General features: G+C 41.2%; 2 protein-coding genes across 2 annotated transcripts in view; one reads left to right on the plus strand and one right to left on the minus strand.

Annotated features, from left to right (window-relative positions):
• The window catches only part of ADSS2 (adenylosuccinate synthase 2), a 62,339-nt gene extending 57,978 nt beyond the window's left edge, over positions 1-4,361 (plus strand). Inside the window, exons 12-13 of the mRNA XM_054021644.1 lie at positions 2,621-2,770; positions 3,778-4,361. Coding sequence (XP_053877619.1) covers positions 2,621-2,770; positions 3,778-3,830 — 203 coding nt within the window. The 3' untranslated portion in view covers positions 3,831-4,361. The remainder of the gene's footprint in view (positions 1-2,620; positions 2,771-3,777) is intronic.
• Positions 3,963-22,067, minus strand: C3H1orf100 (chromosome 3 C1orf100 homolog). The gene is made up of 5 exons (XM_054021645.1): positions 21,963-22,067; positions 13,864-13,934; positions 11,168-11,260; positions 10,293-10,477; positions 3,963-7,453 (listed from the first exon to the last, which is right to left on the minus strand). The coding sequence occupies exons 2-5, from the start codon at positions 13,923-13,925 to the stop codon at positions 7,353-7,355; spliced, it is 441 nt and encodes a 146-aa protein (XP_053877620.1). The 5' UTR covers positions 13,926-13,934; positions 21,963-22,067; the 3' UTR covers positions 3,963-7,352.
• Between the last annotated feature and the right edge of the window lie 2,162 nt (positions 22,068-24,229).

Genomic DNA, 24,229 nt, shown 5'->3' on the forward strand with positions numbered 1-24,229 from the left:
GAAATCCCTAACATGCATTAACTTCACTGCACCTTTATTCACCTGGGAACATAAGAATGGCCATACTGGGTTAGACGAAAGGTCCATCAAGCCCAGTATCCTGTCCTCTGTCAGTGGCCAATGACAGGTGCCCCAAAGGGAATGAACAGACAAGTTATCATCAAGTGATCCATGCCCTGTCACCCAATTCCAGCTTCTGGCAACCAGAGGCTAGGGACACCATTTCTGCCCATCCTGGCTAACAGCCATTGATGGACCTATCTTCCATGAATCTATCTAGCTCCCTTTTCAACCCTGTTATAGTATTGGCTTTCACAACACCCTCTGGCAAGGAGTTCCAGAGGTTGACAGTGCGTTGCGTGAAAAAATACTTTCTTGTTTGTTTTAAATCTGCTACCTATTAATTTCATTTGATGGCCCCTTGTTCTTGTATTATGAGAAGGAGTAAATAACACTAAAGATGATTTCAGAGAACAGTTACCCTGAACTTCCATCCAGGTCATGAGATGAAGCAGAAAATGGCATGAAAGTGCTGTCATATTGTAGCTAACCTCAGTGGTACTTGTACAGCAACCTTTGAATTTGAAAAGCTCTGATCCCTGAAATCCGGACTCTGGGCTCTGGCTTTTGTTATTCATAAGAATAGCACTTCTCAGAATCATCCGAGAATCATCTGAGAATAAACCCACAATCTGAAGGGAGCGCTTGTCTGATTATTTTGGGGGGGGATCTTTTGGGTCCCTAATGATTAATTAACCAGGTTAATTTGGTTCATATTGAGAGGTATTGCAAGAACAATTCTTGAATTCTCCAAAATGGAGACATGCTAGTCATGTAAAAAGTTTAATCTAGTTTGAGGGTCCTTTAAATTCTCATGTAAGTCAGTGGTCAGCTCTTTTGCCGGAGCACCTCCTGTCCCAGCTAGTAACTACTGCTTCAGTGACATGTGTCAAGGAAGTGGAATGTGTCAGAACACAGGAAGGCGAATAGAGTGAAGATTCATTGTTCTAATGTATGAATAAAATCAAACAGATGCTATTCCAATGTCTATGGCTGGACGCCAAGATCTTTCTTGAGTGGTAACAGCTAATTTAGACCCCATTCTTGTATATGTATAGTTAGGATTATGTTTTCCAATGTGCATTACTTTGCATTTATCAACATTACATTTCATCTGCCATTTTGTTGCCCGGTCACCCAGTTTTGTGAGATCCTTTTGTAACTCTTCGCAGTCTGCCTGGGACATAACTATCTTGAATAGTTTTGTATAGTCTGCAAATTTTGCCACCTCGCTGTTTACTCTTTTTTCCAGATCATTTATGAATATGTTAAATAGGACTGGGCCCAGTACAGATCCCTGGGGGACACCACTATTTACCTCTCTCTGTTCTGAAAACTGACCATTTATTCATACCCTTTGTTTCCTATCTTTTAACTAGTTACCAATCCATGAGAGAACCTTCCCTCTTATCCCATGGCTGCTTATTTTGCTTAAGAGCCTTTGGTGAGGGACCTTGTCAAAGGCTTTCTGAAAATCTAAATATGCTATATCCACTGGATCTCCTTTGTCCGCATGCTTGTTGACCCCCTCAAAGAATTCTAGTTGATTGGTGAGGCATGATTTCCCTTTACAAAAACCATGTTGACTATTTCCCAACAAATTATGTTCATCTATGTGTCTGACAATTTTGTTCTTTACGATAGTTTCAACCAATTTGCCTGGTACTGAAGTGAGGCTTACTGGCCTGTAGTTGCCAGGGTCACTTCTGGAGCCCTTTTTAAAAATTGGTGTCACATTAGCTATCCTCCTGTCATCTGGTACAGAAGCTGATTTAATATGACATTTAATAGTCCTGCACTTTAACATTTGAGTTCCTTCAGAACTCTTGGGTGAATACCATCAGGTCCTGGAGCTGGGCTCACATATAGAAAATAAGAGTGTTGCAGTGTGTTCTAAATGTTAACAGACTTGGATTCTTTTAACTTCATAGGGTAAGTGAGTTTCTGAGATGAGGGCTCTTCACTGAGAATGTCTCACCTACAGTGTTCTCCCATTTAATCCAGAGGGCTACTAGCTCAAGTGCCTAAGCTGATCTCCGTTGCAGTGTGTCTCACTCGAAGTGGAGGATAAGTCCCAACATTTTGCAACAATATACAAGTCTGTTTTTAATACCAGTGCTGTTGTGAAATACTGGTATATAGAGGATGGCGGGCACATTAAATCTGAATTTGTGTTAGAGTGGGTTAGATTCCAACATAAGAGAATTTTCTACGATGTAATAAGCTCTTAAGTATTCTTGAACAATAGACACCCATGTTTTAAAATAATGTAGGCCAATGTCTGACTCCATATCAGGGAGAGCCATTGAAATCTACTCCTGATTAAGAGAATTCCCATTATTTCACCACTTTTAAACTATGGGTCATTTCACACTATTGTGCTTGCAGTATTTCTCAAGCTCAGGCAACATTAAGCAAGCTCCTTTTCTGAGGTCACCATCAGTAAAACAAGATGCTTGATAAAATGACTTCTAGCTGTATGACTGGTTCTGTAAAAATATACAGAACTTCTGTATAATTTAATATTCACTGTATAAGTACTTATTCTTTGTTTCCTCAGCAAACCAGGAAGTCTTAAATAAAGTAGAGGTTAAGTATGAGACATTCCCAGGATGGGACACAGACATATCAAATGCAAGAACATTTGATGAACTGCCTGTAAATGCACAGAACTATGTTCGGTTTATAGAAATGGAGCTTGGCATTCCTGGTAAGTAAAGCAAACTTTCCTGCTTCAAGAAACCTATATGAAATAGAAATAACTTAAATTTAATCCCTTGACCTTCAGATGCTAAAAATAACTTAATGAGCACCCAGAGTGCTCGAATAAGCTTTAAAGTGACTCTTTTGTACTTTGACATTTTAATGCTGAGCCTCATTTTAGCTGCAGAATCTAAAAGGATCAACCTCTAAAATGTTTTCAGTATATGTGTGTAGTCTAAATTTGCAGTGCTGGGTTATCATAATTTGCCAACTGATTTTGAGTACTGACATGCACACTGTTCTGTTTGCATGTTTGTTTTAAAAAACGCTTGTTTGCAATAGGAAAAATCCTATTTGTAGGACTTGGAAAACAGAAAAGCTGAATGCAATATTTGATTAGTCACTCTTATTATACTAGTAAGGATTCAGTTCTGCCACCCTTATGTTTAGTTATCAATATTTTCTTCTGTGAGTAGTCTATTGACTTCAGTGTCTTACTTCTGGGTAAGTCCCAATAAATCAGCCTAAGGAGGGCAGCATATTGTCCTAAACTAGTACTGAATTATTTACTCTGAGAAAAGATGGTTTTATGATCAAAGGATAGGACTAGACATTGGGAGATGGGAGTTGTATTCCTGCTTCTGTTACAGAATGTTACCTTTCAGCAAATCACTTAACTTCTATATGCTTAGTTTCCCCATCTGTAAAACTGATATTTCCATATTTTAGAAAGGTTTTGAGAATTTATTATTTTAGGCCATTCTCCATTTGAAGTCAGTGGGTCAAGGTCAGGCACTTCAGAATCTGTGAATGTGGTGCTGCTACAGAAATGCAAAATGTCATTCTCTAATAGGAATTATCAATTCTATCAGTGCAACATATTCTTCTACATCGGCCATAGAACTTTTTTTTTTTTTTTTTTTTTTCCCCTTTACCAGAATGTCATGCTTTGAGTTTTAATTCCTCTATGGTAAAACAGTGTAAACTATTTTGTTATCCTTTCCTTTTTTGCAGTTAAATGGATTGGAGTAGGGAAATCCAGAGAGTCAATGATCCACATGTTTTAAAGATTTCAGATGCGTGGAAGAAAGCACACTCCTGAATAAGACTGCTTAGTCTTACATGTATTAGTAGCCTACAAAGTGAAGATGTTGGAAGGATAGATCTTGCATGGAAAGAAATGCTAGAGTTGGTCTCTCAAACTGATTGCTACTCCTGAAAGACTTTGACTTCTACCTATATCAGCTCTCTATCCAACTGGCAATATCTCCAGGACACTTGCCATTACTGTTATACATGGTGCCACCAGACTTTTCTTTATCATCTAGTATTTACTTCATAACATAATCCTTGATGTTTGAAAATGGAAGGTAACATTATTTTCCTGACTTTGTCTTGATTGTCGTATCCATGCTTCTGGCGGTGTTATGTCCCTGAAATCTTAACCAGTAAAAATAATGCAGTTTTGCACAAATGGTTTTACATCCTCATTATTTGTACTCCTAAATATGTTGTATTCTTTATGGCTGCTGTTGTAGTGAGTGATTAAAGAGGGATTCTGATGATTTTATAATGCTATAAACATTGTCTAAACTCCGTGTGAGATAGTTTTTGTTCAAAAAAAGTTGTGATTTGAGTTGTTGGGAGTATGCAAGGGGCTCTTATGACAAGTTTACAGAAAATGTGCAAAAAACTAAATTTGATATTGTATAAAGTTCATTTACAGTTATGAACTATTCTGATTTAATTTTTTTAAATATTAATTTTAAAACAATTTTCTGCACGTCTCTACTTTGAGTGCATCTTAAAGTAAAGTAAATCTCTTGCTAATTAGAAGGAATCATGTTTATTCATATGTTTAAGGTTTTAATCTTTAGGTGCCACTTTAAATTTCTTCTGTGACAGTAATTAGAACTGTTTTTGACTTCACAACTAGGCAAAGGCACTGTAGAAATTATAAAAGGAAAACTATTAGGGCTGTCAAGTGATTAAAAAGATTAATCATCCAATTAAAGTTAATCATGCTTAATAGTGATAAACAGAATACCATTTATCAATATTTTTGGATGTTTTCAAATATTGACTTCAATTACAACACAGAATACAAAGTGTGCAGTGCTCACTTTGGTTTTATTATAATTGCACTGTAAAAATAAACTACTATTTCAATTCACTTAAGTACTGTAGTGCGATCTCTTTATCATGAAAGTTGAACTTATAAATGTAGAATTAGGTACCAAAAAAACCCTGCATTCAAAAATAACACTGTGAAACTTCAGAGCCTACAAGTCTACTCCGCCCTACTTCTTGTTCAGTCAGTCGCTAAGACTAACATGTTTGTTTACATTTGCAGGAGATAATGCTGCCTACTACTTATTTACAATGTCACCTGAAAGTGAGAATAGGCATTCGCATGGCACTGTTGTAGCTGGCGTCAGAAGATATTTACATGCCAGATGTGCTAAAGATTCCTATATCCTTTCATGCTTCAACCACCATTCCAGAGAACGTGTGTCCATGCTTATGATGGGTTCTGCTCCATAACAATCCAAAGCAGTGCAATCCAGCACATGTTCATTTTCATCATTTGAGTCAGATGTCACTAGCAGAAAGTTGATTTTCTTTTTTGGTGGTTCAGGTTCTGTAGTTTCCACATCGGAGCGTTGCTCTTTTAAGACTTTTGAAAGCATGCTCCACACCCCGTCCCTCTCAGATTTTGGAAGGCACTTCAAATTCTTAAATCGTGAGTAGAGTTCTGTAGCATCTTAAGAAATCTCAACATTGGTACCTTCCATGCATTTTGTCAAATCTGCAGTGAAAGCGTTCTTAAAACAAATAACGTGCTGATCATCCAAGACTGCTATAACATGAAATAGATGGCAGAATGTGGGTAAAACACAGAGCAGGAGACATACAATTCTCCAAGGAATTCAGTCAAATTTAATTAACTTTTTTTTTTTTTTTAAATGAGCATCTTCAGCATGGAAGCATGTCCCCTGGAATGGTGGCCAAAACATGAAGGGGCATACAAATGTTTAACATATCTGGCACATAAATACCTTGCACCATCAGCTACAACAGTGCCATGAGAGTGCCTGTTCTCACTTTCAGGTGACGTAAATAAGAAGCGGGCAGCATTATCTCCTGCAAATGTAAACAAACATGTTTGTCTTAGTGACTGTCTGAACAAGAAGTAGGACTGAGTGAACTAGTAGGCTCTAAAGTTTTACATTGTTTTATTTTTGAGTGCAGTTATATAATAAAAATCTATATTTGTAAGTTGCACTTTCACAATAGAGACTGCACTATGGCCTCTTGTTTCCTTATCTTACTTGAGAAGCAAAAAGTCTTGCCTCCTTAAACTGCTGTAAACTTTGCAAAAAATACTTTTATGGCAGTAGTGCGGAGGAATTAAGTCTTTACTAGCCCTGCAGATTGAATTAAACCATCCTGTAAAAGTTAGTAGGAGTTGAAACACTTCATTTTAGTCTGCATGAATTTCATTTTGGGGCAGGAGGAAGAATTTTGAGACTGTAAATATTATTGCAACTGATTTCACAAGAGGAGGCAACTGACCGCACAAGGACACAGCAGTGTACGTGCCCGGAAGCAGAAAGATACATGCCTAGAGACTTTTTACTGCCAAAAAAAAGTTTGGGTTTTTTTTAAGGGCCAGGTGAGTTTAGGTACCTAGAGGGTGTCAGCAGGAGACTTGTGTAGTTCTGTGTTCCCAAAACTGACACTTAAGTGCCTAGCTCCTTTTGTGCATTCAGGCCAGTGCTGCCAGAGAAGGTTGCAGTAGAACTGTATTGAGCAGCCATCTATCTAGAAAGCCCTGATTGCTGCTGGACTAAGCAATCTGGGGGCTAGGCAGGATTTGGAGGCCTTCTCTCCAGCAAACTCAGCTGCTAAAGCCCCTCCTGTGGGAATGTTGTAGAAAAAGATCTATGTTCACTTCTATTTTCCTGCAGCTTTGGCACACTCCCTTGAGTTGCTTCATAGGAGAATGGGGTAAGTGGGCCCTATATTAAGCTTTCCATTGCTTCTTACAACAGCTGAATTTGTAGGTGCATAATGTTAGATTTCAAGAGTATCATGTATTGCAACAAAGCTCCCTCTTTGGTGGAAGAACAATTTATTTTTTTTAATAAAATGGCTGATTGTCTTTATTTTACAACCTTTGAGGTTTCTTCAACTGCCAGTACACAGCCAGTGCTGTTACTTGTCACAGCCATGTGGGACAGGGAAGGACTCCTAGAGGCCTTGGGTGCTGGTCTCTGCAATTGTCCTCCCCCTGGATAGACTATTCTCCCCTTGATGTAACTAAATAAGATTACTATATTCCCAAAATGCACAGCTAACAAGAACATGTACTGGGGAATTAAGTATCTTGATTCCCAACTGTTTCCATTGTACAAAGTAATCCAGATAAAACTTGATTAAAGTTTCCAAGCAGCATCACCAACACAAACTACAATGTAAAATGATACAGTATAGCTTAACAGAAGCAGAGTTCTGAAAGTCTCATGTAAATGGGATTAATGTCAATGGGTTGCTTTTATTTTCTTAATGCTTAGCTGAAATACTTCTCACAAGCAAGGGCAGGTTACTTTTTTTGGATCAGCAATGCTTCTCCAGATTGTCAGTGGTCCAGGATCAGTTCTTGGTGTGTATTTATCCTCAGCATGGTCTGGAATTAAAAATAGAGCATTTTTCTTCTCTCAATCCATGTGATTTGAATTTAGGAATACTGTATTTTTAAAGCTTTCCTGTTACCCTTATGATTCCCAGCCTCTTTTCCTGGAGTCTCCCCCAAAGATGAGCTTTTGGAGTAGTATGTCACCACAACCTGTCCTGTGCTGTCCATGTGTGTGTTTGTTTTGGGGAGAGGGGTTAGCCTTTTTATTTTTTTTAATTCATTTTTGCTCTCCTTCCCATTCTTTATGTGGATAGTGCTTGGGGTATGGATGTCCATTAGTCATGCTGCAAGGCTAGAGTTTGTTCTCTCACCTGAGCTGAATATTGTGAAAGCAGAATTGCACAGGTTGGTTGGCAAGCTGCTTTCTATGCTTGTAGCCCTATATGCATGAGCTATTCTTGTGACTAACTGTTCTAAGGAACACCACAACAGCAAGAATAGAAAGTAGATATCCAGGAACTACCTGCAGCGTTGGTCACAGCAGCATATTTGCCGTGATATGTTTAAGTACAGGGAGTATCATGCAACTTTCAAAAAAAAACAAACAAAAAAAAAAAAACCACACAACCACCCTCTTCTCTGCATCTTTATGCTGTTGTTCTCCCCTCAATTAGCCTACTCCAGTGGGGGAAATCCTCCTAAACAATCTGTTAGTCCACAATAAGCAAGCTGCAGCAAGAGGGAGATGTTGAAGATGTTTTTAAGAAAAAAAAAAAAAAAAAAAAAAGCACCAGCCCAACACTGTTCGCCAAGAGCATTGGTAAGTAGGGAAGGTGTTACTGTAGGGTAAAAGGAAGGGTTCACTTTCTGCCAATTATTAAGTGGGCACTTCATGGAGGTAGGGTACTAGAGTACATTGATCAGTTTGTCAGGTCACAATTGCTCTGAGAAGTTTTACCAATTATCTGCAAAAAGTTGAATGATTCTAACTTGTTAGGTGGAGAAAACAAATTGGGCTTTTGGGTGCAGGCCTTTAGCAGATATCAAGAGGTCCTGTCTGTTTTTTCTTCTGAAGCCAGAACAGTTCTTTGGGGGAACTGTAGAGGTTTTTAATTTTAATTAAAATTAAGTAAACTTTTAATTTATATAAATTTTAATAAAAGGACTTAAGTTTTTCATAGTTAAAATGGAGAAAATAAGGCCTTGATTTGAAAGTCAGCAGCTTCTGTAATATTTTCTCTAATCAAATCAAAGAAAAAACCTAGAGTAAAGGAAGGAGGGAGAGCATGTGCACACTTCTAGTTTTCACTACACTTGAGTGCAGTAGAAGGCCTTTAGCTGTGAGCTTATGCCTCCTATCATGTTTGAAATGCACAAGGTGGATGCTAGAAGAAATGGATAACTTGTCTGCCCTCATTCTCTGAGCTATTACTACTCCCACTTAAACTTGCCAGCTGCCTGTTTCCATCAGCCATATTAACACTGCTCCTTGCTTCATGCAGCTTTGCACTATCTGGCTGCTCTTACGGTTTCATTTTATTAGGAATCATGTAGGACAAAAGAGAGAATATCGCCATATGACTCTGCAGCTGGAATTCAAATTGAAACAATTATCCAAATCAGAACTGGGCCATGATACTGGGCTGTTGAGGCTTATAAAAGGCACAGCAAATTCAAAGTTGTTGGCCAATGCTTATCAAAAGCACCCTTTAGAGGTTGTCTGTCTGGGGAGGGGGAAATTCTTCCTTCCCCTGGGAGCTGGTCTGTACCACAAGAGGGGACCTTCAATCTCATAGCTCCTTTCTAAAAACAATAATAGTGTCTTTCCCTGGATATTTAAGTTGTTTTCATGCCAGAATGTTCCCTAATAGTGGCTTTGGGGCATAGTTAGTTATTTATCCATAATTCTAAATCAAATTAAGCACATTTAATGCATAATAAAGTTGGACAAAAAAAAAGCGCACCTTAAACTGGAAAGCTTTCTCCCAGGCTGCCCCTCATAGTAGGGAGAAGCTCCTCATATACAGCCCCAAAGCTAACTCCCTCAAAACCCTCCTTAACACTCTCCTTTGCTATGAGGCCTACCAAAAACTTGACAAGGGCTAGGCCACTGAGACCATTCCTGTCATGCAGATCAATATTGCATTATTGTTCTCTTAGAACCATGGGGAATACATCAGTTTCCAGCACTTGTCTGTTATACTTAGATCATAGGTTCTTTGGGTCAGGGACTGTCTTTTTGTTCTGGGTTTTTACAGAACCTAGCATAACAGGGTCCTGGTCCATGACTAGGGTTTCTCAGGGCCACAATAATACAAATAAAGATTAAATTAAAAAATATATATAATTACTACACAGACTGGAAGTGTGACCAACTGCTTTGTACTTGCTAAATTCAGTACAGGACTCTCCTTATTTGAAATGTCTCTTGTCTTCTGTCAGATATCCCAGAATGAATCAACATGCTCATAGGTTGCATATTACACAGCTTTAAGTGGACTAGATCAGATCAAGTGTGTCTTAGTAATGTGGTTACTTCTAATAACTTAGAAACCTAAAATTGAACTGTTTGTTACATCTAATTGGAGTGCATTTGAGCAGCTGCTGTGTACAGATTGAAATCTATACATGTGATTTGCCGTGTTCCAGTTCATTGGTTGCCTTCTGCCTACCTCTTTGGAACAGGACATACATTTTGTCTCTTCTTTACCTAGTGTAGATAGGGCGTCTAAGTTTTTCCCGATCATAAACTGAGGACAAAACTTCTCACAGGGATGCTGTAAGGATTAGTTAATCCATTGAATATGTTAAACATTTTCTAAGGGCTATAGACTAGGGTGAGTCTTCCTAGCAAAAGACAAGATTTACATTGCTACTAAAGCCTACTTACCCATATTGTAAAATGGCAGTGCAAATTCTTCTTTGTACGTGGTTTGCTTGTACCAGTCATTCATTGCCTTCTTCATTGTCCCTTGAAAAAGGACATGCCCCTGAAGAGTTAAATTATCAAAGTCATGTTGGTACTGAGTTTCAACTTCATGCTGCACTGGAGCTGGGTGCAGTTTTATGAAAGGTCTAAATGAAAGGCATAAATAGTTTTGTAATCTCATGCTGACACATGGTATGTGACTAGCACTGACTAACCATAAGGGTAGCCAACATAAATGTTCTTTCTAATCTCCTGCTGAAATAGAGCACTCAGTATAATGCAGTTATAATCTAATAGGTATTAACAGCTTGACTACATACAGTCAAGCCTTCATAATTTAGTATTGTTCAATTAGCTTCACCACACTTTTGAAACTAGGGCCTGGGTCTGCGAATACTGCAGTTAACCAGTGCATTCATTAATTCTGTAAAAAAAACCTGTTCTACTTCAATAAAAATTTCTGCTTTGTTTAGTACCTTGGTTAGCAATCTCAGGTGAGAAGCTAAGGATTAAAAGTGCTGGTAAAATGAAGAATCATCTGTACTTTCTAGCAGCTTTCATTCAGGATTCCCAAACACTGATGAACTAAGATATCACACACACAAAATATGGCCAAACCAGAAATATAACCCAGATTTCCTGACTCCCAGTCCTGTGCTCTGACCCATAGACCATTTCCTCTCTTCCTGGGTTCTCCTTAGTCTCACATGTCAAGGTTGAAAAGGAATATCTGCAGGGCACCACAGGAAGGGACTACCACTCCCCACAGTGAACTTAAAATAAGAATTTCAGAATAAGGTTCTCTTAGGAAGAGTTGTATAAAGCTATTCTCTTACCCTGGAGCTATTTCAGGCATGCATGCCTTATGTACCCGTCCTAGTTGCCCAGGATAGAACCCTTGAATGTCCTTTCCTTGACGAATAACAGTGCTAGTAAGTAACACAAAATAAGTGGCGTTGCAGGGAGGAGAGTAGATATAAGAAACATATTAAAGAGACAGAATTTCTTGACCTGAGAGTTACAACAATGAAAGCTATCAGCAGACATTCCGCCCCACACATTACATTTCATTAGGAAATAAAGCATAAACTGAATCAGTTTGCAAACTGCTTTATCCCATCTTGTAGCACAAAAGGTAGTATGTAGAGTAAGTGCAGGACTTATGATATGGGAGTGGCTGGAAACACGGAAGCTGAATCAGGACAGGGTTTGACTTGAGGTGCAGTGGGGACAAGGTAAAATTTTCAAAGGTACCTAAGTTGTTAATAACTAATTGTGAGACAAGGTGGGTAATCTTTTTGGTGAAAGAAGCCTTCAAGCTTACACAGAGCTCTTCAAGCTTGGAGTGTCACAGCTAAACAGAAGGTTGAACAGATTGTTAAGTGTAAGGAGTTAATACAAGATGCAAGAGACCATTCAAAATGATGTGGGCAATTAACACTTCTGCAGTTGTAGGACAAAGGAGGATTGCAGATTGTGGTAATAAGCCATAAATCCAGTGCCTTGGAGTCCATGATTTTTAGTGTTTGGCAAAGTTCTGAATTTAAGCCTCCTGGGCTCATCTTTTGTGGGTGTTGTGCAGGTTTCCTTTGAGAATGAGTATCCAAGGGGTCAGATATAGAGTGATTACTTTGTGAGGAAAAAAGTGTTCATCCACAGGGGATGGTGTTTTTGTCTTGTCATTTTTCAGTGTGCGCATAGGTGCTGGAACAAGAACTGCTGGGGGTGCAGCAGCACCCCATTGCTTGAAGTGATTTCCCATCATATACAGACTCTCAGCACCCCCACTATACAAATTGTTCCAGCAGCCCTGTGGATGTGTCATTTGATAATGTAGCAATTGTCTTGTTTCACCCACATACTTATAACTTGGGCATGTCTTGAAAGAAGTGTTTCACTTAATCTGTTCCACCTTGTATTTAGCTAAGACACTGAGTACTTTTCTCAGACCTGTAAAAGCTCCGTGAAGCTCAAAAGCTTGTCTCTCTCACCAACAGAAGCTGGTCCAATAAAAAGGTACTACCTCACCAACCTTATCTCACGAATATCCTGGGACCAACATGACTACACCAACATTGCAAATATCTTCTGCCTGAAAGTGTGTGTGGTTCCCCCACCAGCAGGATAGCTAACTTTTGTTAATTATCTCACTATAAAATGCTAGTGGAGACAACAAACAGGTAGTTTTTACCTTACTGTAGCTGGGTGAGGTCAACCCAATAGATGCTTTTGAAAAGGTTACCCATAGTGGCTGGTAAGAATAGAGAGGGTGGGGAGTAGAATAGGCAAGGGGGAAGAAAAGAATGACATTTTGTATTAAAAAAAAATATCAATGCTTGGCAAGTTTTACCCAAGATAAAGTAACATTTTTCTATATGCAGATCATAAGAGAAAGGGTGGGACCATGGAATCCAGTCAGTTAGCTGGTGGTGTTGATTCCTTGTATGTTTAATTCCAGACAGGACATAAAGGAGGTGGGAGTAGTCTGCTTGGCAGATGAATCCAAGACTGAGTAATTCTAAACAAGGACAGTTTTGATCGTGCATTGCATGTACGGATTGTATTTAGGAACATACTTGAAGAATATAATAGAATTTGTTAATTGTGAAGTCTTACATGAAACTCGCACTGAAATTAATGGCGTAAAACTAAAAATCTGCGATACAGTATTTAACTTGCAAACAGACTCAATGCTTTTACTTGTAAAATGTGTGTTGGGCAAGCTATTTTGACAAAGATCCTTTCCTAAACTACAAGACAGATATTTTAAACAGAATATTTGTACCATTGTTAGGGTTGCTAACGGTTTAATTGCACAAACCCAATCACCCTTTCCCTGCCCCCCTCCCTGAGGTCACACCCCTGCCTGCCCCTTCTCTGAAGAGACACCCCTGTTCACTCCATCCCCATCTCTCCATCACTCACTCTCCCCCACCCACACTGGGCTGGGGCAGGGAGTTGGGGTGTGGGTGGGGGTGCAGGCTCTGGGAGGAAGTTTGGGAGGGGGCTCAAGGATGGGGCAGGGGGTTGGGGTGCAGGAGGAGGTTCGGGCTCCGGGCGGGCGGCGCTTACCTCTGGCTGCTGCCAGAAGTGACCAGCACATCCCTCTGGCTCCTAGGCAGAGGGGCGGCTGGGCAGGTCTGTGTGCTGCCCCTGCCTGCAGGCACCACCCGCACAGCTCCCATTGGTTGCAATTCCTGGCCAATGGGAGCCGTGGAGATGGCGCTTGGGGTGGGGGCAGTGCACGGAGACCTCCTGGCCATCCTACACTTAAGAGCCAGACATGCCAGCCACTTCTGGGAGCTGCGCAGAGCCAGGGCAGGTAGGGAGCCTGCCTTAGCCCTGCTGTGCCACTGACCAGACTTTTGGCCTATTAAAATCTCCTGGATTGATTTGAATAGCCACGGGGAGATTGAGCTTGATTCCGAGAGACTCCAGGACAATCCGGGAGGGTTGGCAACCCTACCCATGGTTGATCACTGACATCCTGATGTTTTTGCACATGTGACTTTTCTGTGTCCAGATACTTTACCCTGGAGGTAGGTAGGGTGTAGGATCTATAAATTGACGTATTCTGATGGCTGTGCACGACATGGAAAAATCCTGGAGAAGATCATAAAATATTAGATTCTTAAAGAGCTTTTAAAATATTTAAAACAATTTGCTTTCAAGGTAAATAATTCAATCTTCGTTAGGTCACAAAAAATTGAAATTGAGACAGTGGAAGAAAAGGCATAATTAGGCATTGTCTGGAAATATCCAGAGGAAAAATAAGATACTGAAGAACAAAAGCCAAGGCTAGCAAGTAAAGGAATGGTTTTTAAAATGTTGGGCTTGTTTTAATAACACAAAAGATCTTCCCTGGTATCGTTCTAGGATGCTTCCCTGGACTACCCAGGTTGTGAGTCTCACTACCACATGCCCTTAGCATGAGGAAGTCTTGTCTGTGCCTGCCAGGAGTCAGCTCCCTGACTCCACTAGGCACAAGCAACACAAGCACTCACCTTTCAAGCTCGACTGTCCTTTTGCAGATTAGCGATATAGTCCACCCCACAACCCCGAGTCCTCTGGGCAGCGCCCAAGTGCCCAGCCCCTTGTCCCGTGGACACTCACAGAATTACCAGATCCTCTGCTCACAAAGAAACAGTATGCCTCAGCTTACCAGTTACATCAAAGGAAGGACAGACAGGGGGAAAAGGGAGGTGGTGTTGCCTTGTATATCAGAGGTATACACTTGCACCTAGGTTGAGCTGGAAATAGGAGACAGACTTGTTCAAAGTCCTTGGGTGGGAATAAAAAACAATGGTGATGTTATGGGTCTACTATAGACCACCTAACCAAGAAGAATAGGTGAATGAGGCTTTTAAAAATTACTAACAATCATCCAAAGCACAGGACTTGGGTGGGGAAAGAGGCAGAAGGAGACTACCCAGACATCTGTTGGAAAAATACAGCACAGATTATCCAACTAGTTCTTGGCATGCATTAGAGACTATTTTTTATTTCAGAAGGTGGAGAAAGCAACTAGGGGAGAGGCTGTTCTAGATTTGATTTTGAGAAACGGAGGAATTGCTTGAGACTTTGAAAGTGAGGTGAAAGTGATCATGAAATGAGGAGTTCATGATTCTAAGGGATGGTAGGAGGGAAAACAGCTGACTAAAGAATGGATTCAAGACGACAGACTAGAAAACTCATGGAGTTGGTAGGTAAGATATCATTGGAAGCAAGTCTAAAGAGAAAAACAGTTGAGAGACTTGGCAGTTTTTCAGAGACATCAAGGGCACAAGAACAGAACCATCCCCCAATGTAGGAAAGATTGGAAGTATAGCAAGAGACCACTCTAACTTAACCAAGAGATCTTCAATGATCTGAAGCTCAAAAAAAGTTCTACAAAAAGTGAAAACTAGGTCAAATTACAAAAGGATGAATATAGAATATAATGACCATACTAGGTCGGACCATTGGTCCATCTAGCCCAGTATCCTGTCTTCCGACAGTGACCAATGCCAGGTGCTTCAGAGGGAATGAACAGGCAATTGAGTGATCCATCCCCTGTCATCCACTCCCAGCTTCTGGAACTCAGAGGCCTAATGACACCCAGAACATAGGGTTGCATCCCTGACCATCTTGGCTAATAGCCATTGATAGACCTATCCTCCATGAATTTATCTAGTTCTTTTGTGAACCCCATTATATAGTTTTGGCCTTCACAATATTCCCTGGCAACAAATTCAACTGTGTTGTGTGAAGTACTTCCTTTTGTTTTCAATTTGCTGCCTATTACTTTCATTGGGTGACTTCTAGTTCTTGCATTATATAAAGGAGTAAATAACACTTTTTCTCCACCCAAGTCACAATTTTAGAGAAGTCCATCATATCCCTCAGTCTCTTTTTCAAGCTGAAAAGTCCCAGTCTTTTTAATCTCTCCTCATACACAAGCTGTTCCATGCCCTCAATCACTGTTGTTGCCCTTCTCTGTACCTTTTCCAATTTTAATATATTTTGAGATGGGTTGACCAGAATTCTATACAGTATTCAAGATGTGGGTGTACCATGGATTTATATAGTGGTATTATGATATTTTCAGAAGTGCTGAATACCTTTGTTTTCACCAAAAAGATTGTTAGTGATCATGTCTAACATAGTTAACAGTGAAAATGAAGTAGGATCTGAATCTAAAATAGGGAAAGAACAAGTAAAAATTACTTAGACAAGTAAGAGGTCTTCAAATAGGACCTGATGAAAAACTTCCTAGAACACTCAAGGAAGTAACTGAGAAGATATCTGAGCCATTAGCAATTGTCTTGAAAAAACTTATGAAAGACAGCAGATATAGTGCCAGTCTAAAAAAAAAGGGAAATAAGGACAACCTGGGGAATTAGACCCGTCAGCTTAACTTCAGTACCTGGAAAGATAATGCAGCAAATCAAGCAATTTGCAAACACCTAGAAGATAATAAGGTGATAAGTAACAGTCAACATGTGTTTGTCAAGAACAAATCACGTCAAACCAACTTAATAGCTTTGACAGGGTAATAAGCCTTATGGATAGGGGACAAGTGGTAGATGGATAAGGGGGGGGTGCATAACTGGTTGGAAGACTATTCCCATAAAGTAATCAGTGGTTCACAGTCAAGCTGGAAGGGCACATCAAGTGGGGTTCCACGTGGATCTGTCCTGGATCTGGTTCTGTTCAATATCTAAATAATTTATGAAGATAATGGCATAAAGAGTAAACTTAAAGTTTGTGGACAATACTAAGCTGGGAGGGGGTTGCAAGTGCTTAGAGAACAGGATTAAAATTAAAAATGATTGACAAACTGGAGAAATGGGCTGAAGTAAATAGGATGAAATTTGATAAGGACAAATGCAAGGTACTTCACTTAGGAAGGAACAATCACTTGCACGTGCACAATGAGAAATGACTGCCTAGAAAGAATTACTATGGAAAGGAATGTGAGCATTATAGTGGATCACAAGCTAAATGGCTCAATGTAAGATTGTTGGGGGGGGGGGGGAGTGCAAACATCATTCTGGGATGTATTAGCAGGAGTTCTGTAAGTAAGACAAGTAATTCTTCCGTTCTATTCTGCACGGATATGGCCTCAACTGGAATATTGTGTCCAGTTCTGGGTGCCTCATTTCAGGAAAGATGTGGACAAATTGGAGAAAGTCCAGAGAAGAGCAACAAAGATGATTAAAGGTCTTAAAAACATGACCTATGAGGAAAGGTTGAAAAACTTGGGTTTGTTTAGTCTGGAGAAAAAACTTATGAGAAGACATAAGTTGTCAAATACATAAGAGGTTGTTACAAGGAGGAAGGAGAAAAATTGTTCTCATTAACCTCTGAGGATAGGACAAGAAGCAATGGGCTTAAAATTGCAGCAAGGGCAGTTTAGGTTGGGCATTAGCAAATACTTCCTAACGGTCAGGTAGTTAAGCACCGGAATAAATTGCCTAAGGAGATAGTGGAATCTGTCACTGGAGGTTTTCAGGAACAGGTTAGACAAACAAACATCTGTCAGGAATGGTTTAGTTATTACTTGCCCTGCCTTGAGTGCAGGGGACTGAACTAGATGACCTATTGAGGTTCCTTCCAAGCCTATACTTCTACGATTCTATGATCTCTGTGATGGGTGCTAGCCTGCAAAAAGCTGGAAAGGAGACTTGGGGTAAAAGAAACCATCTTGAACAAAGACTATCTTTCTAGATTAAGTTTTAGATGGATGTTTTCACTTTCATTTGCTTGTAACCATCTCTACCTTTCTTTTACTTGATATCACTTAGTACCGTGGTTCCCACCGATAGGCATCAACTTCCCCTCTGCCCGGTGAGTGCTTGACCTGCCCTGCCCCTGTCCTGCCTCTTCCCGCCCCTGCACTGCCCTTGCTCTGCCCCCATTCCACCCCTTCCTCCCAAGTCCCCACCCCTTCTCCGCCTCCTCCCCTGAGCATGCCACCTCCCCATTCCTCCCCATCCCTCCAGAAAAGTCCTAAGCGCCACCAAACAGCTGTTAGGCATCAGGGGGGCGGGAAGCACTGGGAGGAGGGAGGGGCAGGGACACGGCACGCTTGGGGGGAGGAGGCGAGGCAGGGGCGGGGGGCTTGGCTGCTGGTGGGTGCCGAGCACCTGCTAATCTTTCCCTGTGGGTACTCCAGCCCCGGAGCACCCACGGAGTCAGTGCCTATGCCCCCCCGCCCCCTTCTGTGTCTGTAGTAGTTTACACCCATGCCCCTCTGGGTGCCCAGTCAGCAGCTACTGCTGCTCTGCCCAGCTCTGAATGTGTGCAGTAAGGTTTTTTTCCCCCTAAAAGCTTCTCACACATCCCCAGAATACATTCTGCATGCCCCCAAGTTTGAGAACCTCTGACTTAATACATGCTTTTTTGTTAATAAACTGGTTTTATTTTTACTATAATCCAATTCTGTGGTGTGTGTGAAGGGAAGGGTGTATTTACTGCCGTTAAATTAATAAGCTGTGATATACGGAGTCTTTAACAGAGCAGCAAACCTCATACCTTCTATAAATGCACAGTGGTAGGGGTTGGGCACTCCAGAGAAACATCAGAGGAGCTCCGGGGCTGGAGTTCATGGATTATTACCTGCTAGGCAAGGCTTGGGCTGGAAGAGCCTTGAGGAGTTTGCTGGTGAGGAAGACAGATTTGTGTGGCAGGGAGCTCTCACATTCTAATCACCAGCAAAATCCATGCTTGCTCAGGTAGAGAGGTAAAATAGCTCTGGGTAACCCCAGCAGCATGTTACAGCCTTACATAGCACTCTCTTGTGAACGAATATTTAAATACCAGACCCAAGGGATCCCTGTAACCCAGATGCACACCTGGGGCCCTCTGAGATGGTATCAAGAGGTCCTTGGGTCATGCCATCGCAGATCTTGGAATACATACAGGTCTTAGAACAGAAATGAATAAAGGAAACTGAGGCAATAATTCAAATATTGTAGCACTGTCTATTGTGACTCTAAAAGCAGAATTTCTTTGTCAGATTTATTGGTCAGACTGCAGATTTATTAATCTGTCCATTTGCCATAATTAAGCAGTAATTTACTCAGAATATTACTAAGGAATGAAACGTGGCTGATTTATACAAACATTGACTCATCAGTATTTAGAAAAGATGGGACATGTTTTCTGTATTTTGTTGCCTTTCAAAAGCACCAGTGAATTATGTGATGTGGTCAATGCTGTGACATCTACTTCACAAGAGGGTGTTTTAACCCTGCAGTTTGAGTTAGATGTTAAAACATCTGCCCCGGAAACTAGCTTAATCCCAGATTCTTATTCTGGCTACTCCCATGACCTAGCTTTTAAAAATGACATTGGTAATACTGCATCCCCATCAGTTTAGTTATGTTCGGGAATTTTACTTGCTGCTATCAAGCTTAGTGTACAAAAGACTATTTTCAGGCCTTAGTTAATTTTAGTCAATCTTGGAAAATGTAGCTATACAACATATAAATGTGACAACTCCAACACGCACACACAATATGAGCTGTTGAGATTCACTGTTATATTTACCAACATTTCCATATCCCTGTCAGCCAATTCTGCATAACTGTTGTCTTCATTGTCAGCAGCACCAATGTCGCTTTCATCTCCTTTCCACCACCCCCCACTCTCTTCATTTGCAATTATTGTTTGTTTTAGCCTTAAGAGTGCTGTCTCCTAAAGCTGCTAGCACATAAATCATCTTGGTGCTAGAGAGTTAGGGGCTGTTCAGGACAGAGGGAAGTTTATTTCATTTTAGTGACTGGGAATATTTTAGGATTGGCACAGACAGTTTATCTAGGGGCAGTAATAGTTACTTGTACCTAGAAACCTTCATTCCTGCCATCAAGTTGTTAAAAATACTGTTCTGTGCACACATTAAGGGCCCTAGTTTCAAAAGGCATCCTCCATATGTGTGCACAGATGCTTGCAAACACATTGTTTAAGCCTGACCACTTGCATGCACAGCTGATGGGTTTATGTGGGCTGTTTTCATGTGAATAAATGGACAGGTTCAGTAGTCTGTCAAATTGGCCATAAAGAGTCCCTCTTTGCACAAAACTAGAAGTGCAGGATTGGCCCCACAGGGGTGAAACATTTATACTACAGTAGTGCCATATTGGGCCCTATGGGGCTAGGTGCTGCACAAACATACAAAGACCCAAGCCCTGACCCAAAGAGTTTACAGCGTCTGTAGAGGAGATATTGAAAGGGAACAAGAAAGGAAACATTATTCCCCTCCTGTAGATCAGGAATCAAGGCACAGATGAAATGAGTTGCCCAAGAGTCTCTCAAACTCTGTAGCAGATTTATAAAATGAATCCAGACATCCCGAGTGCCAGACCAATGACTTAACCACCTGATCATCCAACCTCTAATCCAGAGCCTCAACCTAAATGATCAAATATTTGTCAGACTACTCCATAAATATTCCTACACATTTTGTTCTTGACTAAATTATCTAACTGATTAACAATGAAGGAGTTATTTTTCAGCAATTAAATTCATTCTGATTCCCAGGATCAAAGAAAACTCAAGGAGGAGTTTTTCTTTAGTAAACCATTTTTCTGGTTCACAAGGGTTATGTATAAAATACAGTCTAATAAGATCTTACCTTCACCACCACACCTACACACGCTTACTTGCGAGACAAGTCTATAGCTTTAGCTGGCTTACTGAAATAAATTTAGCAAATGGGAGGCTGGAAGTCAAAACAAGGAACACCTGAGTAAAGTTCCTTCCCCTTGCAGGGAAGGATACAGAAAATTTGCAAGCTTTCCTTCTGTTCATGAGAACAAGCTGCTTACATCACTGCATGGTGCTTTGTGACATTCCATGCTGGTGGTGTGTCATAAATGAAACCCAGTCCTGGGTGGTTTAATGCAGTCCCAGCAATTTTATCCTGTATAATAATAATAATAAATGGAGATATCCCATCTCCTAGAACTGGAAGGGACCTTGAAAGGTCATTGAGTCCAGCCCCCTGCCTTCACTAGCAGGACCAAGTACTGATTTTGCCCCAGATCCCTAAATGGCCCCCTCAAATCACAACCCTGGGTTTAGCAGGCCAGTGCTCAAACCATTGAGCTATCCCTCCCCCCTTATCCTTAAAAGGATAAATCAATATGTACATCCATGATCCTGTTTACTAATGCTGAAATATTTAACATTAAAACAACAACAACAACAACGGTGGGGATGATTGGGTGGGAGGGGAATCTGGCCTATTAACAAGTAAGTTGGAAACTAAAAATGGGCCCACACTAAAACCATGAAGCTGTACACTGCTGAACTTTGGTGGGTACTAAGTTAGAATTTGAACTTGAGGCTCCACTCCCCACCCTTCTGTGTAATAGCTGCTCCTAAACCTAAAAGTTACATGACTGCTGAATCTGGCCCCCAAGAGCTTCTCCTGCCAAGGGGAAACTTGAAGGAGAAATTCAAGGAATATTCCACCCAGAGGAAGAGATAGCAGCCAGGAGTTCAGGGATGAATCCAAAAGGCTTTCTGGGGATGGGAGCTTGAATGTTTGAGGGCCCTGAAGTTGAGTGATGTGGGCTCAAATCTTAATCCACTCCTGAGTGGTGGTAAAGATCTGAATTTTTCTGGAATTGAAAACTGGAAACAAATATGAGCCTGGAATTTCTAGTATTCATTCTTGTCAAATCAGCTACAGTTCATGTGTCACAGATCTAGTAAAGTTTCCCCTCCTGGACACACACCAGACTGCTGTGAGGGGATCCCAACTCTGAATCCTTGTGTGCTTTAAGTCTCTAGAGTCTGAGCAGAGTCCAGGCATTGCCCCTAGCTGGGGTTCCTAGGCACGATCAGGTGGTGCAGATTCGGTCTACCATCCCCTGTTGAAAGCTGGGATCCCACAGTTCAACTGCCTAGCCCTGACTGCTCTGATACCCTTGTAGCTTATGCACACCCCTTCCCAGAACTTCACCCTTGTGATGCTCTGGATTCACAGGTTAATGCCTCAGGGACACATGATGTGTTTGTGTTATGTGCTATACCTAACTTTGCACAGGATTCTCAAACCTCTTTAGAGGTTAAGCACAAGTGAGTGCAGATGTTTTTTTTCTAAACTACCTCCTGAACATGCTGCTCATCACTCTAGCTCACCTTTCCCTCAGGAGTTTTTGGGGGACCGTACGAGTTCAGGTAGGTAGGGCTCCCCCGGCCTCATCAGAATCCTGCAGCAACTTCCTCCAGCTTGAGCTGTAAAAGTAGCTGAAGACCCTCAGTAGAGCCACTCCAGCCCTTTAAAAAAAACAAAACAAACAAAAAAAACCACCACACACACACACACACACACAACAAAACCCACTTTCCAGTCCTCTCTTTCAGGTGACTCCCAGATCAGCCCCACCTCTGGTGATCACAGACACACCTGCCAAATGACTTTATTGCCTGGCATTCTCTTCTCTTCACAAACCAGTTCTCCTGGGTAGGAGCCACCTGTTATCTAGGATGTTTGTATTTGAATAAAAGGATCACCTTGAGTTAACCTTATCAGCCCTGTGCCGGTACCCTTCAGAATTTCAGTCCAACATGGAGGCAAAAGGACAACAGAGAGCAAAAGGCTGCACATTCAAAAATGAATCTGCAGCTTGGTAAAGATACATACAGAGAGTTCATAATCTCACCCAGAATTCATAAGTTGTACAGACAGATTTCCCAAATGGTCACACCATGAGCTGGGGCAGGGAGCAGAAATGCAGAAAATATCTTGCTTTGCCCATGAATTATGTGTAAAAAATGTTGAGTTAGCCTCATGGAGAAGAAATTGTGAAAGAAATAAAAACAGTAATTTACTCCCTGGCTCTAGAAATTAATTAATTAGTTTATAGGTTACTCTTAGCTTTTAAATCCAGGGCTAGTTACACTGCTGTGTTTTTGCAATATAGGTGCACCTGGGACATATTTGTTCAGGTCAGCAGTATCACACAAACTAATGAGGACTAGACAACTAGATGCAAGAATGGTTCTATCCTGAGAAGTGACAACCCCCCCCCCCCGACATTCCATATATTATATATCACTCTTTCATTTAAAAAATTGCTGAATGGCAGGTACAAAGGTGGGTTTTTCTTAACTGTCAGCCTTATAAACTCACTCTAGACTCTGATAGGCAAGCTGCGTTCGTTCCATCTCACCCATCACTAAAGATTCTGCAGGTCAAATTAGGCCCTTGGCTACATCTTTGTAATCCCATTGTCTTCAAAATATTTCTTCAGTGACACCATGCAAACCCAATAACCTTCAGTGTGATTGGACAGGTGTTCTTGGCAGAGTAATCTAAAGACCGTGGTGTTATAGCAGGATCAATAAAGCCACAGTTTGGCCTTTTATATTATTGACGTGTAAAACAAAAAGAACGCAGCTTAACTGTCAGAGCCTAAAGCTGGCATATAGGGGGAAAAAAAATCCATAATTTTAATTTACAAACAGTGCACAGTTGATATGGAACAAGGTAAACAGAGGGAATATAGAAACCCACAACATCACTTTTACAGTCCCTATTCACGGTAGAGTGCAACAGTCTCATTTGGGCATATTTTCGGTTACTGATAATGACTAAGGCTAAGACTATGTCATGGAGAACATGGAAGTCACAGAACCCATTTAGTAGATGGTACTACCTAAACTGCTAGCAGGGGCGTCCCCTCCCCGCAGCTCCCCAGCCGCCTCTGCTGGCAGGGCTCCCACTCCCCACAGCTCCCCAGCTGCCGCTGCTGGCAGGGGCCCCCCGCAGCTCCCCAACCCCACAGGGTGGCAGGGGAACACCTCCGAGCCACTGGGCAATGGGGTCCCTCAGCTCCCAGTCACTGTGGGGGCAGGGGACAGGAGCAGGATGCTGGACCCTCCACCCTCCCCATTTTGTCAGGGATGTTTTTAGTAAAAGTCAGGGACAGGTCACGGCTGCCGTGATTTTTTGTTTATTGCCCATGACCTGTCCCTGACTTTTACAAAAAAATACCCATCACAAAAATCACAGCCTCAGTAATGACTAAGTGAGAGAGAGAGATTCTATTTTTTATGTACCACAAATCTGATTTCATTCTTACCAGCCTTCGTTAGGATAGGAAACGAACTGAGATTATTGGTTTCTTTCCTTCTATCACATCCTTTCCTCAGAAATCTTTCGAGTAATATATTACAGATGAGCCCAAAACAAAACTCTGATCCAAACACCTCAAACATGTACATTTTACATTATACCTGCCCATGGCCACGGGCCTCAGGGTGCCTAGCAAAATATAACTGCTTAGTACTTTGAGAGCTGAAGAAAGAGGCAGACGGGAAGTGACATAGCCAACACAGAAAAAACTAAAAAAGGGTGTGGCAGTGACAGGACTAGAATTAGAAAGTAGGATTTTCTGACTCCC

The sequence above is a fragment of the Malaclemys terrapin genome, chromosome 3, assembly GCF_027887155.1.
Source record: "Malaclemys terrapin pileata isolate rMalTer1 chromosome 3, rMalTer1.hap1, whole genome shotgun sequence".
Classification (NCBI taxonomy): Eukaryota; Metazoa; Chordata; order Testudines; family Emydidae; genus Malaclemys; species Malaclemys terrapin.

What these genes read in the sequence shown, in the direction of transcription:
- C3H1orf100 (XM_054021645.1), bottom strand. Translation starts at nt 13,925, where the DNA reads ATGTCGTGCACAGCCATCAGAATACGTCAATTTATAGATCCTACACCC. An exon ending in ACACCCTACCTACCTCCAGG is followed by an intron (nt 11,261 to 13,863) that starts GTAAAGTATCTG and finishes GTTACTTACTAG; the next exon opens with CACTGTTATTCGTCAAGGAA. An exon ending in ACTGCCATTTTACAATATGG is followed by an intron (nt 7,454 to 10,292) that starts GTAAGTAGGCTT and finishes TTTTAATTCCAG; the next exon opens with ACCATGCTGAGGATAAATAC.